At 44.2% G+C, this 17,503-nt stretch overlaps 1 protein-coding gene across 2 annotated transcripts in view; it reads left to right on the forward strand.

The window, feature by feature from the left end:
• Positions 1–17,503, forward strand: part of IQCA1 (IQ motif containing with AAA domain 1) — a 105,820-nt gene that overhangs the window by 36,704 nt on the left and 51,613 nt on the right. For both annotated transcript variants that reach the window (XM_027668080.1, XM_027668079.1), the window contains exon 8: positions 16,177–16,261. In XM_027668080.1, the coding sequence (XP_027523881.1) occupies positions 16,177–16,261 (85 nt within the window). The remainder of the gene's footprint in view (positions 1–16,176; positions 16,262–17,503) is intronic.

Here is a 17,503-nt window from a genome sequence, read left to right on the forward strand (position 1 = left end):
CGGCGCTGAGTTAAACTACATCTGTGGGAACTGAAATCTTGCCTTTGGGCTCTAAGACTGATTAATTAACATAATTAGGAGCTGTAAACATTAATGGATAATGTTCAAGCCTTTCCTAACACATTCTTAAAGCTTTCACTGAGTAGTTATCTATTGACTAATTTTGGCAAACATCTTCAGGGCTGGAGGGAGCAAGGGAATGGAATACAAATGCATCTGGCTCACTGGAGGGGGGCACCAAAGCAAATAACCCACAAGGTTTCTGTGAACAGAGGGAGAATAAGTTATCAGAAACAAGAGGATTGTTTGTTTATGATGGGAGAGAGCGGAGCCCTCAGTTCTGCAACCTGTTTTCCCGTTGACTGGAATCAACTATCTAACTTGAAAGCCATTTAAAACGAAACAAGAACAAAAAACCCCATCAGTCCTTTCCTGCTTATGGGAACACCACACTGGCCTCTTTAAAAAAGTGTGAACCTCTCTAATTCCAAAGGAGGGACAACTGTTATTAAGTCCATCTGCAGTTAATCTCCTTTATTGGGTGTTCCTGGATTTACAGGAGGCAGGGGACACCTCTGGAAGCTTCTGTGCAGTGGCAGAAGTTGCCTACTAGTAAAAATTTACGGGAGTGCTGACATTAATGGAGGTGGCTGGATGGCTTTGGGGGGGATCAGCCGGAAGCCCCTGGATCCGTATATTTCTCATACTTGGTGAAACACCCATAAATCTTGGTGGCAGGTATCTGAGACAGTAAGACCAGTTGAACCCTGGTGTCACACCTCCAGAGAGGCATTGATAAGATCACTAGCTCTGCTTTCTAAATCATCACAAACTCCAAGATCTGTTGTCTTTCCAGTCTTGTAATGCTCCTTGAGCTGACACTTCAATTTATGATTGCCACCTCTATGCAGTGATTAAAAACACATGCAGAGGGTTCTGCTGCTGATCCTTGATTTTGCTCATTGGACTACGAAAGGTTTGAAACTTTTTAAGGAATGAAGATTCTTAAAACATCACAGGTGCCAATCAAGTTTCCCAAGGGGTTTTCAACATAACAAGTCACCCTCTGTGAACTATTATTTAACCATCAAGTGCACCAATGCTGCACATAAGCACATCTTAACCAGCTTTCCAAGCACTGCTGTTCCCCTCCAGATAGACATTCAGATATCTTGAATCCCAAGGTCATTAGGGATCTTCCCTGAGTGATCTCGCCTTTCCCTGAGAGGTTTTGATTACTGACTTTGTCACTCAAAATAGAATCAGGTCCCGATGTTATTTAACAGTCCTCATTCTAAGCAGACTCCCATCAACTTCCAAGGGGATGCATAGATTAAGACATTGTTGGTTTGGAGCAAGTTCATCGATTTCAGGACTTTTTCAAGGGTGCTACAACCAGGCAGAAACACATAGTCTTGTTCCCCAAGCAGTGGAAAATCAGGGAAAACTATTCCAGTGATATGGCTCTCTGGGCTTTCTGCCTGTGATGAGGCACCTCTTGCAGGAATGCTCAGAACTTCAGGCATTTTTAAGCATACATCCATCTCTTCATCAGGCACGATTTGCATTGCACACCTCTTGCCACATTTGCATATAAATTATGCATTAACAACATTAAAAGCTCATTCAGATCTCAACAGCCACACATTACAAAGCAATAACGAGCATGGTGCTTCTACAGACCAGGCTCTCCTCCACTTTTCTCCTCAATCTGCTTGTTTCTCGATCACTTTACCCGAAAAGACTTAACCTTTTCCCCACCCCGTTTCTGTCCCAGTTTCTGTCTCTGTAGTTTTCACCTGCAAAGCTCTAAATACTGTGGTGACTGTAGACCAGATTGTCCAAAGCTCAGCCTGTGGAAATAGGATTTTTTACAGGGACAGCAAAGACATTTCTGTTCCAAAAGGCAAGTTGACCAAAGGGAAAGATGAAATCCCTTGTTCTAAATCTTGTGAGCAGAAAGATGGTTCTAGTTAGACATTTCTTTAGCATAACCAAAATTATACCTTTAACCATCCTCCATCTGGGAAAAACCTGAATCAATGGAGCCAATATTTTCAGACCTGTACATTGTAAATTGAGTGTCAGCGCCTAAACTTTCAGTCCAAATGGTTAATAGCTTGACAAATATAGGATCAGCTGAAAAACAGAGCTTTGTAATGGACAGTGTGAGGCAGAAGCACTGGGGAAGTGCTAAAACCAGAAGTGGAAAATGAGTGCAGCTGTTTGGTGCTGTCAGGGCTCTGCAGAGAGGGCACAGCTGTTGGAGCAGGAGCAGCACCAAGACAAGGTGAATGCCAGAGGGAGGAGAGCAGGCAGATACCTGAGCACACGTGAGACACAGCCCGAGATAAGGCACAGAGAGATGAGAGGAAGGAGGTCCTGCACCTCCTTCCCCCACAATGCTGCCAGGACTGCGCTTTCTCAGTCCCATTTTTGGTACAAAGTTTCCCAGATATTTTATATTGACCTGTATCCTCCCATTCTTGCAGACATGCCCATCCTGAGCACTGCTCTGTAGGGTGATTCCTGCCTTCACTTGCTTCCTGCTTTTTGATTTCTACCACTACAGAAGCAAAACTAACCCTTACAACAAATTGAGGTTAGATTCCCTTTTCTACCTTCTTCAAGTGGCTGCAAGTGACCCAAGATACCCACAGTCTGTAGACCTTGAGGCTAAGCCTCCTGCTTAGAATTAAAGCTCCTAAAAATATTCATTCCTTTATATGTCTAAAAGTCTGGAATCAGCTGAAGTAAATAGCATTAGTATGAGCTGGCCTATTTGCACACAAGAAAAGAATCTGGTAACTAATTAGTTCATTTTCCTAAAGTACCTCATACCCATCTCTATAATACTTAGGAATTAAAAGTCTGAGAATGCGAAGTGTTCCCGACGTAATTCAGCAAGCCCCCCACTGCTATTCTCAAGGACACTTTCCAAACGTGAGGTTTATTTGTTGTCATAGATACTCCCACAGACACAGGCATCACTTCCATCCAGGGACTCTCACTTGCCAGCAGCTGGTTATAATACAGCTCTGTCTGAAGGGCAGGACTGGGCTCTCTTTGGGCAGTGCTGTGCTATGTGCCCTGCTCAGGGGGTATGTCAGGCTGCTGGTCTCCTTTATTCCTTCCTCAAGCGGAGTCCTAATGCAGCAGACACGATTTATGAAGGCAGGAACAGACCAATGGGGTGTTTAACACTGATAACTGGGGCCTGATTTTCACCTCAGAGCTGGTTTCTGTTCCAAGAATCCAGCTAGAACCTTACTAGGCCTGGCCCAGGGGAGCCTGCTCTGCCATCTGATCTATTCCTGGTTTAACTCACACAGCAGAGTCCTAATCAATGAGAAGGAAAGAAGGGGATGAATCCCAAGGGGAAGAGGAAGAGACCCAGCCCAGCTATTATTTCACTCCAGTGTGATAGGGAGAGGTATCTTCTCCTGTGAGTTAATACAGAGCAGGTGGAAGAACCAATTTTCCCACTTCCCCATTTCCAACAAGCAAAGCAAATGAAGATCTGCTGGGATACAGGAACAAGAAACAGGCAGAGAACAAAAAAGAATCAGGAGTCCCACTGGTGCCTGGTAGGAGGACAGAGAAGCACTGAAGAGCCAGTGGCTGGCAGAGGAGAGGTGTTTAATGGATATTCTGGGAAGAGAAAGACTAAGGAAAAGCTTAGAAGTAAGGAGAATAAAAATGAACACAAAGCACAGAGCAGTGGCTCCCAAGCTACAGCCCTTGCTCCACTGAAGGATCTCTTTGGAGAAACAAGAAGAGGAGGTGGAAAAGACATTTTCAGCCTTGGCTCTGTAGAATGTAAAGAATAAAGGAGGCAAGTGGGGAGAAAAAGAACCGTGGCATGGACTGACACAAGCAGAGCAAAAGCATAGCAGAAACAGTCATGAGGAGCTGGAGAGGCAGAATCAGGAGAGGAGGGATGAAAGAGTCATGCAAGTGGGGAAAAAACTCCTCAACTGAAAAACAGGAACAGTCAGAACCAAAGACTGATAGAAAATATTAAGTGTTTCCAAGGCAAAGCCAAAAGAGAGGTCCCTAAATGTCTATGCCAGCAAGCTCAGGTGATACAGAAAAAACACCTTATTGTCAAGGAGCCAGATCTGACTATGGCCATGAAGGCACGCAAGTTAGGGCTGGAAATGTGGCTGTGGGTGACAGCCTGTTACTCTCTCACAAGAGAAGAGGGATATGTTTAATTCTGAAATACAGCTTCACTGTATTTCCCACTTCAATGGGTTTTTCAGACTTTGGGGACCACAGCAGCAGAATGTCTGATGGAATATAAGGCTGATTGAGGGCACTGTGGCTCCACTGTACCAACAGGATTATTTAACACACTGTTGGCAAGTTACTGAAGAACTGAATTTCAAGTAAGTTCCTCACCCAGGAGGCTTCCATAATCTAGCAAAGAAAATTCCAGGCTTACACTGAAAACGTGTGTTAAGCAGAAGTGATGAGGAACTGAGGGAGGAGGAGAACACAGGTGACAGAAACAGGTTATCCCATCAACCTCAGGTGAGCACCAAGGTAAACTCTTCCTAGCACAAAATTCACATTGAAGTTGGTCTGTCCCAGTCCCACACTCGGATTGAATCTCAACTTAAGGCTGAAAAGGTTTGAAGACAATATTTCTTTGGGCAGAGCAAGAACTTGCCTGAAACCTGAGTCACCTCCATTCCTTCCAGAGCCAATGTGTTTCAGTTTTACTGGGAATTTCAGCACGGGGGAGATTAGTCAGACTCCATCCAGCAGGTTGTTTTTATTACCCAGGTCAGAGTCCAGGCCTTTCAAGTCGTGCTGCATTTCAGTCCTGTGCAGAGACAACAGAAATTCTCATTATTTATAGTAATTTACTTTAAACATGCCCAGCTATTATGGTTTGTGTGCTGCATCAGGCAATCTTAGGACCACCCTAGGCTGAATAAAAAGCCATTTAATAGCATATAAGGGAGTTTACTGGTTCTTCTCAGGCTCTACTTGTACAAAATAACGATATGAATATAGTACCAACTCCATAAGATCTTGTACCAAATACAATCTTCTTTGACTTTCCACATCCCTGGGAGTGTCCAAGGCCAGGCTGGATGGAGCTCTGAGCAACCTGGTCTAGTGGAAGGTGTCCCTGCCCATGACATAGAACAAGATGAACTTTGATGTCCCTTCCAACCCAATTCTATGATTCTGTGACTTGAGCAAAGAGTGTAGAACCATGAAAGAGCTGACTTAGTATTTACTGAAGCATTTATGTAATAGCAGGAGACTGCATGACCCTTTAATCTGTTCAAAGAGTTCCCTCTCTCTTCTCAGAGCGCCTTCCTGAGTCAGTGGTGGTTGGAAAGGAAGTTTGCTCTCTTGCTTTGTGTTCTCCATCACACAGGGAGACCGGCTCTTTCCTACAGACTTTTCTGGAAAGCATCTAATCCAGTAACCAATTCTGAAGCTGCTGGTTTAAAGCACAGCTATAAGTTAAAGGCTGCAGTCTGTGCAGCTGCAGGAGTCCTCCAAGTATTCCAAGTCAAAATACAATTGCTCCAAGGGGGCACATTCCAGAGCCGGAGCTGTGCCATCTTTCTTGTTCCATACATATGCTTCCCATCATTGGCTCAGCACTCAGAGCTGCTGCAGAGGGGTAACACTATGCCCAAATTATCCTTTCACCTTCATCCTCCTGGGAAATCATGGTTTTATTTGTTATGTATTGCAAGGTTTGCAGTTGCAGGGGGCCTGGGAACGAGCGGGAGTGAAGGTGGGAGCAGCAGACTGTGGCCTCTCCCACATATGTGCCTGTATCCCACCCCTGTCCAAACCTAATCTCTCCATTTGCCTGGGGGAGCTCTGCTATTCCACAGTAAGTCCATTCCAAACAAGTGATGCTCTGTAGAGGCCTGTGAAGCAATACATTTACAGCTCTAGTCCTGAAAAACAATACAAAAGAGTCCTAAGATTAGGCAGGTGAGTAAACCTGCCCTGCAGGTCTCAGCCTCCAAACTGCACTTCCCACACCACCTTCCCTGTTCAACCACTTTGGGGAAGTTACCCATCCTTGGGCTCTTTGCTTCTTCCAAGTTCCCAGAGAATATCCCCTATCCCTGGTTCTCCAGCCTCTTTGCCACGTTGCCAGCAACTCTCTGAAGCACTGGCTTCACCTATCAAAGAAATTATTAAAAATCACATTATTAATCCGTTGTTTAAATCAACAATAGCACAAAAGCTGCATTTTGTGCTTATCATTGGTTAAATCTGAGCGTATCCCACCTAGTAACACATGCAGAAGAACTGAGGCATTTAGAGAGGCAGTACCAGAGGCCTACAAAAGATATTCAATTCTTTATCGGTCCCCACATTTTCAGCCCATTTCAGGAGGCTATAGGTCATACACCAGAGACACACCAAACAGGTACAGGAACACAGCACTCCAGTTTTCCTTTCACAGCACTAAAAGGGTGAGAGTTAAGGAACTTGGCATTTCAAAGCATTACAGTGTGTTTCTTGGACTACAGAGACGACTGGTTTTTGAGCTAACACTGTTGATAAATGGCTGCTCTTAATGCCATCCCTGGCTTATAGCTGAGCTCATCTGAAATGTTTCTCCTTCTCTTTTCTCACACTTTTTAATTGCCAAAGTGGAGATTCTAAATTACTTTTCTTGCTTGTGAGTTCTTCAGTTATTAGCACTGACCAGGAGTCTGAAATACAGTCCAGTCTGTCATACTTGTCTTATTTTTTGCTTCCCTGGATTAAAATGCTCTTCAGCCGCTCTGTCAGGGATGCTCTGACCTGCTGAGCAGGCCCCACAGAAACCAAACTCTGCTTTCTCTTTCACTGCACAGAATCCAAGAATAGGTCAGGCTGGAAGGGACCACAGCGGGTCCCATCTGGTCCCACCTCCCTGCCCAAGCAGGGTGATCCCAGAGCTCATGGCACAGGACTGTGTCCACATGATTCTGGAATATTTCCAGTGGTCATGGACAAGCTTGTCCACCAGGACCCCCAGGACCTTGTCCACGTCGAGAGATCTGGGTCTCTGTGGTTTGCATGAGTGTTTAAATGACCTATTTAATGACAAATCTGAGGCAATTTCATGCATATGAAAGCAGTCACAGTGCTTGACTTTTCTATGTTTATCCCAGTTGGCTCGTGCAGCCTTATTTCAATAAATCACCACCAGGTGTACACAGTGTAAGACCAGGGAAAGACTGAGTGCTGCAGAATCCATATATAAAATTAGAGCAGTGAAAGACAAAGCAGAGTTCGGTTACATTCTTAAAAAGTTAGGAACATCCTAGGTGCCATTTTCAGCTTCTCCTTCCCCACTCAATTTTTCCTTCTGCATCACAAGTGCTTTTCAAGGCAGCACCACAGGCAGTGCCACGAGCCCAGTGCTGTGACATCAGGCTGAAGGGAACGATCAAGCCCCTCTCCCAGGCAGTACTGTGGGGCCTGCCAGAGGCTGCTCACATGCTCAGTAGGTCAGAGCATCCCTGGCAGAGGGGCTGAAGAGCGTTTTAATCCAGGGAAGCAAAAAATAAGACAAGTTATGCCAGACTGGACTGTATTTCTGCATTGATGCCATAGATTTAAGCCACTGAAATGTGTGTGGTGCCACCTTTATTTAATGCCACCTCAGATCTACCCATCTTCATCACACTGAAATGATGCAATCAGTTACAAACCCAGTAAAAATCACATCCTTTACCCACACTTGCATCAGGGTTGTTTTAATCACCATATTCACCTCCATGCTGTACTGTCTTCATCCCAGTATTTAAATAAGGGTAGACCAAAACAGAGCTTCTCTGTTCATTTCAGACTCTTATTCCCCAATTTTCCACACAGATAGAAAGGGTGCTGCACAGCACACACAGGGAGTCTGCCATGCCCCAGGTGTGCTGATTTATTATGCATGCAGAGAACTCTCCATCCAGTACGTGAGCAGTGGGTTAGGAAGAGCACAGTCCTTTCAGGAGCTTTTAATCAGCCAATACCCTTGAAATACTTCAGCTCCCTCTCCCAGTCAGGTGGTGGCAGAAGAAATGCACCATGTGCAAAACCATCTCAGAACAAGGAGGAGGCCAAAATCGTGGGAGAGGCAGCAGAGAGTTGGGGCAAAAGGGACACTTTTCCCGGTGGGTGACCTGCCCAGGACACCATTTCTGAACTCTCCCCAAAGCATTACCTTCAGGTCAAAGTGATGGCCTGTGGCAAAGCAGTTTAAAGCAGCCATGCCCAGTGTACAGCCTTCTTCCCCTTCCAGAGATGCATTTTGTTCCACTAACACCTTGACTTCTAAGAAGCAAAAACAATCACTCAAATTTCTCATAAACAAATCCCACTAGACAAAATGCTCTCTATACTCCATTTTACTCCAAATCCCAAGGAAACTTGTGATGTTGGAGGGCAAGTTATTTTTTTTGGCTGGCCTTGCTACAAGAAATGGCATGCTTTATTTTCCTCTTTACAGGATTCATATTGTGTTAATAAAGTTCTGTTGATTCCCTCTGGCTGACTCTGCAGGAAAACTATTCTCGCAAAGCTTCTAGTCTGAGTTAAAGTAATCTTGCTTAAAACTGCCCATAATTGTTTCAGTCTCTTAAGTTTAATGCTAAGCACTGGAAATATTGCCAAATTTGAGTCAGGACTGGGTGTTTATGAAGGCAGGATAAGCTGACCAAAGGTAAGGAATTCAGTAAAGGCAGGGGGAATTTGACCTGGCGTTTCTCTGAGCCGGCTTCTGTATTTCTGACCTCGCTCTGAAGAGGATGGAAAGATATAAGAAAATCCAAACAGATGAGAGTTTAGTGGGAGTTGTGTGCTCCAGAGCACTCGTTATTCCGTCAGCCAAGTCCCCCAGACCCAGTGCAGTCCCTGAGGGCAGCGCTTCCTCCGCAGGAAGGGCTGCTCAACCCACTCCCCACCACATTCCTCCAAAGGCTGGAGACAGTCAACAGGAAGCTGACACTGGAAATCAGCCTGGGGATAGTCTGACTGTGGGCAAGGGGGAACAGCCTTCATCTTTTGAGACAGCCCCTCGAGGAGCACAGCCTGGCTCCCAGCTCCCATAAACATGGGAGGATGAGCGAGGCCAAAAGAGAAGGAAACACTCTCAAAGAACCTCAGACCTGGAACACAAAGCACGGGTGCAGTGTTGAATGTCTGTTTTCCCTCCAAGGGCAAGGATGGGACACCCTTTGTCCTTGGTTCCATCAGGAGATGCTGTCAGTGTTACTGCAGAGCCTCACACCAGGTTTACCAGCAGTGCTGCCCAAGGCTGTTCTGCATTGGAGGAGTCAAGCAAAAAAAACCTCTAAATAACCTTTTGGGGATCTGCTTTCCAGTCCCTTTAATCTCCTTTCCACTTCCCTGCCATGCTGGGTACATTTAGTAGTCCTCTGGGTTTGTCCAAGCTTTCAGGACGGGTTGTTATGAGCTCTTGCAAAGTAGTTCAGTTACATTAGTCAGGAGGTGATTTCTCCCAGTCCTCAGTTAATTCGGATTTGGGCTCTAAGAAAACTTGGGACAATATTTTTTGAGTGTGTGAAGGGACAAAAATCAAAGCACCAGGACATTTTGTGAGTGTTGATATTGCCACATTTTTCTTCTGATTTTTGCAGGGCTTCTTTAAATTTAAGCTAGTGGAACAATCAATCCTTTTGTTTCTCCTTGGCATTGTTTGTGCCTATATTGCCTTTTATTTTCATTCGAAAACTTAGGAGTGATTTGTAGTGCTACCATCCATGTCTCTAATTATTCCAAGGAGAAAAAAACTATTGTCATCTTTAACCAGGAATGATTTGTCAGAATTTTGAAGGTACCAATAGGTCAAAACCAAACCAAAACAAAACCAAAACGAAAAAAAACCACACAAAAAAACAAAAACAAAAAACAACAACAACAAAACCCAACAAAACCAAAACAAAACCAAACCACAAAACAAAAACCCAGCCATCTTTTACCCTCATGGTTTGCAACAGGAATCAGAATAACCAGGAGTCCTGGCACAGAAAGCTCGTGCTTGAGTCTCTGTGAAGGGGAACAGAGATTCCCATTTTTCCAGTACACTAATAACCTATCTCTAGAAGACCAGAAGGATCCTTGAAAAGGTAATAACTTTATGACAAAGCAGAACAGGCTGTTTCACTGCAAGAACTCAAGAAGCTTAAGAACCACTGCACTGGGTCAGCCAAAGGTCTACCTTTCCTGGCCAGTAACACTACATGTAATAAAACCATCAGAGAGAATTACCACATTCCACATTTTGGTCTGTCCCCTCCAACGACTGTTCCCAACTATTACTTGGCTTTGAAGTTCACTTCTCCCATTTCAGATCTAAGGCAGGCATTGGGAACCCAAAAGACCATTCTAATTATGATAGTTACTATAATAAAGGATATCACCTTTCCCCACAAACCTTGTGCTCTCATTCCTCTGTGAGAATGTTTCTCCTTGCACATTGTTGGCCTCACTTACATTTTTAAAGCTGAATATTTATCCAGAACAATATAGTTTCTGATCCAACCACACCTCCCTGCAAGTCACTCCACTGAACCACTTCCATGCATAACAATCACTCGTAGAGGCAAAAACTTGGAGGATCAGGACCTCAGATAAAACATCGGTTGTACCACGTCTGAGTCCAACCTCATTAAAGATGATAGGAATGCTGGGGACATTAATCCTACTTTATAATCAGTTCTGTATTTGCCTAGGTTATTTTTTCTGGAAGTGATTTTCAAAGAGCCAAAGAAAGCACATACACAAAGGGATAAAAAAATGCAGCAGCAAAGATACCTAAAATGAACCAGCACTGCTATTTAAGTAGTCTGAGAGACCCCGTATCAGGTGGGATTACAGAAACAGCCAAGAACTACAAAACAACAGGGGGGTTATTTCTTTAAAGAGCTCCCCCCTCTTTGTTTTTGTCCCTTTTCTGCATAGAACACTCCTCTGTCCCTCCACTTAGAGCACACACTATCATTCATACCTTCTTTTCTGCACACAGCCCTTATCCTTTCTTACCCTTAGAAGAGTTAAACACTCTTGTTCCTCCAAATAACAATTTATTTTTCCTGACAAGGCCTTTTATGCAATTAGCTAGAGAAGCCATGGCCAAAAAGAAAGAATAACACATGTAAAACCACGCCAGAGAACAGAGTAGGTAGGAACTTGTTGAGTCTATTACCAGACAAAATGTTTAAATCAATGGTGTGTTCTCATAAATCAAAAGGCATATTTGGCCTTAACTATAACCATCCCTGTGCAATAGAGGGAAAACACTTTAAAAAAAATTATGAAGCTCCTGAAAGAAGGAGGGGGGGAAGCAGCAGATGAGACAAGTGCAATGTAGGGTCATCTCCCAGACAAGGAATTTATTTTATAGGTCAGAATGGAGGTGTCACAGCTCTCAGGGCTGAGCAGAGACTGCCAATCACCAATTCATACCAATCTGGTGGGGATTTGGAGACATTAAAGAGCCCTTTGAACCTGGTTAAAACTTGGACACTTATGCAGGCTGTGTGCTATAACAAAAATTGAGCCCAGAAGAGCCAGAACTCTTTGCTACATGATCAGAGACAAAAGGCTTTGCACTGCAGACCATAAAAGATCATTCCTTTTCAATTACACTTGACAGATCTGAGTTATTGCAAGAGGAACAGGTTTGGAGCAGGAAGAGTGAATCAGAGAACACAATATAATTCAAGAAACTGCAAAAACCTCATCACACCTTTTTCTTTTTCAGCTGGAGTGGAAGATAATCTCTTTTCACCCCTCCATCCTTGTTCATCCTCTTGCTCTTCTGGTTGAGCTGGTTTGATTCAGATTTAGGGCCCCCATTCATCCCAGTTACATAGCTTTTCTGTAAAGCTCTTTTCCAGCCCCATGCTCTGTTTCTGTTGACAGGATTTCACTGCTTTCCAGAAAAGTAATGGATTTCTTGCACACCACACTTTAGAGAGGTCCCTTCCTCAACAACATCCTCCACAGCCCAGAAATCTCTAGTAGCTCTGTTAAAGCAGTGGCTCTGACCCAAAGGAAGATATTTTGCCTGCTGTGAACTCCAACCCTGCTCGGTTTGATTTGCAGCTCTGCAGACAGAGCTCCCAAAGCAGGGCTGTGCAGTGGCCTGGGAACCCCCAATAAGTCACCCACAGGAACCATCCCAAGCTCCCTGCAGCTCTTGGGGGTCCTGAGTCTGTAAGGGCTTGCCCAGGCTGCAGCTGGGGTTTGTCTCACAAGGAGGAGGTTTTTTTCCTAGCCCTGTCCTTCCATCTCAACTTATTCACTTCTTGTTCAGCCACCGAGTCCAGTCCTACCAAGCAGCCATAGATTTTACAAATTTCATTTGTTCCTTTAGGCAATGAGTTTTACTAGACCTGCATCCTCCATATGAAATCCAAGACAATTTGCTTCTGCTTTTGCTTGCAGTCCTTAACACATTGTCAGCATTCCCACTGAAGCAATCACACTGAAAATAAGAGTTGCTTCCTCCAATTCTGGCGTTTACACATTTTTACGAGATGCTGGAAAAGTACAACTGGATTTTTTTGTTTCCCCTGCAAATGTTGAGACAATAATAAGTACCAGACTCACAGAGTTCTGACTGGCCTGGGATCTAGGTGTTCCTGACATGTACCATGTCTCTCAAATATATTACACACTCCAATACTCCTGTTATCAAGAGCTTAAGCCTAATTCTCCTCTCCCCATCAACATGCAACAAGACTTCCAGGCTTTCCTGACCACCAGTTTCTGCACAGTGCACACAGAGAAAGCAGCAGAGTGTGAGAACTTTGTGGGCAATCTGTGAGCTGGACAGAGAGACAGTGACTGCTGTGCAAAGGAAGGGCCAAGGCACTGGGAATATTGAAAATAAATGCAGACCAAGCAGTTTTGGGTTTTTCACTCAACCAAGAGAGCAGTGTAACCAGTCTGATACTCACACTGCCAGGGCTAAAGCCTTACAGGGACTGGAGCTGCAATTCAACAAGCAATACAGGTGCTGGCATAGTGCTCTTCTACCCCCAGTTCCATTTTCAGACTATTTTTTGACTATGGGAAGCTCTGCAGCTCCACCTTCCCTAAGTCTTGGTTTACAGCTTGTTAGTGCCATGTTGGTGGGGCCAAGGAGAATTTCTACCAGAAAGTCTCCTCCACACTTCCAGCAAAACAAAGCAGCCTGCTGGGGCTCCAGTTTGGAGCAAGTTTTTACATCGTCTGGATTAATTTTCTTACACTACTATTGCCTCTAATCTTGACTACTTCATTGTTTCTAGGAAGTTTCAAAAGGGCCGGGCAAATAAAAATTATTTGAAAAATTATTGTAAAGTAAGCCAAAATCATTCTACAGTGTCCTAATTTCAGAGCTGCTCAATGTGCAACATCTCTGGTGGGGCCCTCTAGAGCCATAGATGATGTGTAGTTTATCTGACAAGGCAAAGGTACAGGAATAAAGAATCCCAGAATGGTTTGGGTTGGAAGGGACCTCAAAGCTCATCCAGTCCCACCCCCTGTCATGGGCAGGGACACCTTCCACTAGCCCAGGTTGCTCCAAACCCTGTCCAACCTGGCCTTGGACACTTCCAGGGATGGGGCAGCCTCAGCTTCTCTGCTTTTCATGGAGTGCACACTGGCTGCTCCTTTTATCCTGGTGTTTACAACTCTAAAACAAGCTCACACAAAGAGTTTAGGTCCATTTGAATCCAAATTAGCATCTTATGACAAATGCATGGGACAGTCCATTGTGATAGGATGTGTCCAAAAAGTGAAGGGAGAATGAAAATTGAGATTCATTAGGTTTAAAGTGGACTTTTGACCAGCAAGATCAATGAGTGCATTTTCCTGGGCAGATTTACAGGCCAAATGAATCCCTGGTTTAACCTCTTAGCTCAGAAGGTTTCATAAAGGGAGGGATTTGCCTATCAAGGTCGGGCATGTGCATGGTTCCCAGGCATTACAAGACTGAAGTCGTAGCCATTTCAACCTAAAGGAGGGAAAGGAAAACCCACAAGAGGCTGGACAGGGAAATGAGATTTAAGCACACTCCCAGACCATCAGGCAGTGATTGATATGCTAAACAACAGTACACTGGATAGGATGAAGTCCTGCAAGAAAAAAACAGATGCCAGTGAAGAATGAGCACAGTCAAAATATGTGGGAACTGTGTGCTCTCAGGGGCACTGGTGACCAAGGGAATTAGCACCCTGCACTGCCCTCAACAAAAAAGCAGCTATCCCTGACTGGTCAGTAAACACCTGACACTCTTCTGCCACCGCTGTGAAAAGATGGGCATTGTCTTCTCCTCACCTCAAGTTGTTTATCAGCAAAAGCAGCTGCTACAAAAGGGGTGAGAGCAACCACATCACCCCGAACAGCTGCACCAGCTGGGAGCAGAAGAATCACACAGAAAAGACAGGTAATAAACCAGGACCCACTTCCAAATTTCAGAATATGGTAGAATTTCTACAGCAGCCAGTTACACAGTCCTCATCCCCAAAGGGTAAGTATCACAGAATCACAGAGTGGTTGGCTTCAAAGGGACCTTAAAGATCATCTAATTCCAAACCCCTCCATCTCCAGGAGCTGTAAGTGATTTAAAAGTGAAAAAACTAGTACAAATACCAAATGTAACACTGATAAATATTGAAAGCTGGCCCTGATACCACATTCAGTGGAGAGCAGACTCCAAACTGATTCCTCACCCACAGTGGATATTGCTTTTCCTTTTTCCCAGCTGGCATTAAAGTAGCAACAGCTTTAGTACCAGGTTTTGAAAAATTTGTTACTGTAAACCAGACTTGCAGCAGCATTTAACATAAAATTGAGCTGTTTTCTGGTTGTTTGCAAAAAAATGAAACATGAGCTAACATTACATAAACTAGATGATGCAGGTTTTTGAGGCCCAAATCCCATTTTGACTAGATTTAGAACCCCCCACTAACAACAACACCCCTCTGTTGATGCAGGCTTGTTTCTGGGGATGCAGTGACCAAAGATTTGCATCTGTTTGCACATGGAACTAGTAACTGTTGAATGTGCTAGTCAGAGCTTACAAACAGATAAATGCTTATTGATTCTTTGTAATTATTGTTACTTTAATACCAGTGAGGGATCCAAACCCTACACGTGGTCCTACAGAAACACAACAGATGCTCTGTTCCAAGGATGTCAGCTTAAAACTGAGTCTACTGCTTAACAGTAGACTAGGAAAGTCCCTTAAGGTACCAGTTGTTTTTAAAAAAAATGAAGGCAATTTTTAGGAATCACATTGACCTTTCTGAGCTCTTTTCTTCTCGAGGGAAATTTAATTTCATTTAGAGGAAACATTACCATGCTGTTTGAGAGCAGCACCAGGATTTTTCTGCAGCGTCAGAATTTTCTTTGGAACAGAAAAACCTTCCTGATATTACCAAACAAACAGACAATCTCACTGATAGATTCCATAGAGCGATAAAAAGAAAAGAAGTTAAAGGGTCTTATCAGTATAAATGGCCTTTGGAGTGCAGTTACTGTTTCTATCTTTTAATCTCTTTCTGAAAGCTCTGGAAGCTCCCTGTGTTATCTGTGCCATCCATGAAAACTCACCACAAAGTCACTTATTGCCCCCTCACCACCTCCCAGCACCAATTATTTGTGCAAATGCACTGGAAATTTTTGAGGGTGGAGATCCTCACGTGGAAATACAATCTGGAGCTTGTAGATTAAAACCTGATTTAAATAAGAGCCCTTTTCTTTAAAAAGCTGGATGTTGAAAGCAGAGAGCAGAGCTATAAACATGGAATCACAGAATTCCAGAATGGCTTGGGTTGGAAGGGACCTCAAAGCTCATCCCATTCCACCCCTGTGACAAGGGCAGGGACACCTTCCACTGTCCCAGGTTGCTCCAAGCCCCGTCCAACCTGGCCTGGGACACTTCCAGGGATAAACACTTCAAGCTCCATCTCTCAGCTATGAAGTGATGTTCAGTTCTAAGAAATCCCAAAGAACTTCCAGTTTTTGATGGGCCATGGGATAAAAGACATGGGTTGGTAACAGCTTTAATGAATTTACTGAATAAAAAGGCACTGCCATAAGAAGCTTCCACCACTATCTAAACATTTTTGCCAACCAGATGAAAGACTATGAATTTTGATTTCTTTTTCGCTTTTGTTTCTCACACAGGCATATCACAGGCAGATTTCCTGATTATCCCCCTGAGAAGGCAGGAGGGTCAAAAGCTATTTTTTCTGAAAAAACTCCAGAGCAGGTACTGTTCCTTCTTTAATGACAAGAATTAATAAGACTGGGGAAGGAATTGCCACAAGACCTGTTTATTTAAGTAGTAAATTTTCATAACAGTGTCTCTAGTCCTCCAGGAACCTTATGGTTAGAAAGCTTTTTGCTGCAAGAGAAAGGATGGTGTTTTTTCCAGGGTAAACCACAAAAGTTGGGTACCAAAATCTGTTCCATTTCAGGATCTTAGTCACGACTGAAGGTGCTCAGGTGATGGACGAGGAGGCAGAGGGTGCAGCAAAGGGCTCAGCTACCAAGAGTTACTCTCCTGTTGCAAAATCCACATGGTTAAACTGGTCCTAGCTACCAATATAACTACATATTAAAGAGCCTTGGTTTAAAATAGGTCAGCAAAGCTGCCTCAGAGGCTGAAATTGGTTCCAGTGTGTTTGCATTCAGTATCAGCATAGCCCAGCAACAATTATTTTAGTTTTAAGGAGAGAAGAGTTCCTTGTGCAGGCAGGCCTAAGCCTTGATTTGCTGCCAAAATTCATTAAGCAAGTCTAACATCCAAGTGAAGGAAGCCTCTTAGTTTATCTTATGTATTCTTGTAGTGAACTCAGTTGTTTTTCCTGGTAAATCTCTCTCCCAGTTTCTCTGGCTAACAGAGGTGGTTGATAATCTCTTCCTCAGATCATCCTGATGTCACACAGGGGAAGTGCTTAAGCCCAGCTGAAGGCAGTGGTTGGCACTCAGAGCCCACCCCAAAGATCCAAGAGGATGATGACTCTGGGGAGGGCAGTTAAGAACAGGAAGGAGGAGGATTCCTGGACAGGGGAGCAGGGTTTGGCCACTGTGTGAACCAGGTGTGGGGGCTACTGGTGGGCTATGAAAATAGTCATAGCATGAAACAGTCAGAATTCTGTGGTCCTTTAAAGCTCCATTACTGAGAGACTGTTACCTGATTTGCCTGCAGCTGGGGATCTAACACAGGAATGGTACAACAGGATTGTCACAGAATCCCAGAGTGCTTTGGGTTGGAAGGGACCTAAAGATCATCTCATTCCATTCCCTGCCATGGGCAGGGACACCTTCCACTAGACCAGGTTTGCATCCAGCCTGGCCTTGAACACTTCCAGGGACAGGGAATCTTAGATTCAGTCCTCCCTGGAATGCCAGGGAGGAGCCTGGAGCCAGCAGTCTGTGTGTGGTTGGGGCAGTGTAAATACAGGCTGGCACAGCACAGAGCACTGCACTAACCATCAGCTGCTTTGCT

The sequence above is a fragment of the Corapipo altera genome, unplaced genomic scaffold (assembly GCF_003945725.1).
Source record: "Corapipo altera isolate COAL_440 unplaced genomic scaffold, ASM394572v1 183, whole genome shotgun sequence".
Lineage (NCBI taxonomy): Eukaryota > Metazoa > Chordata > Aves > Passeriformes > Pipridae > Corapipo > Corapipo altera.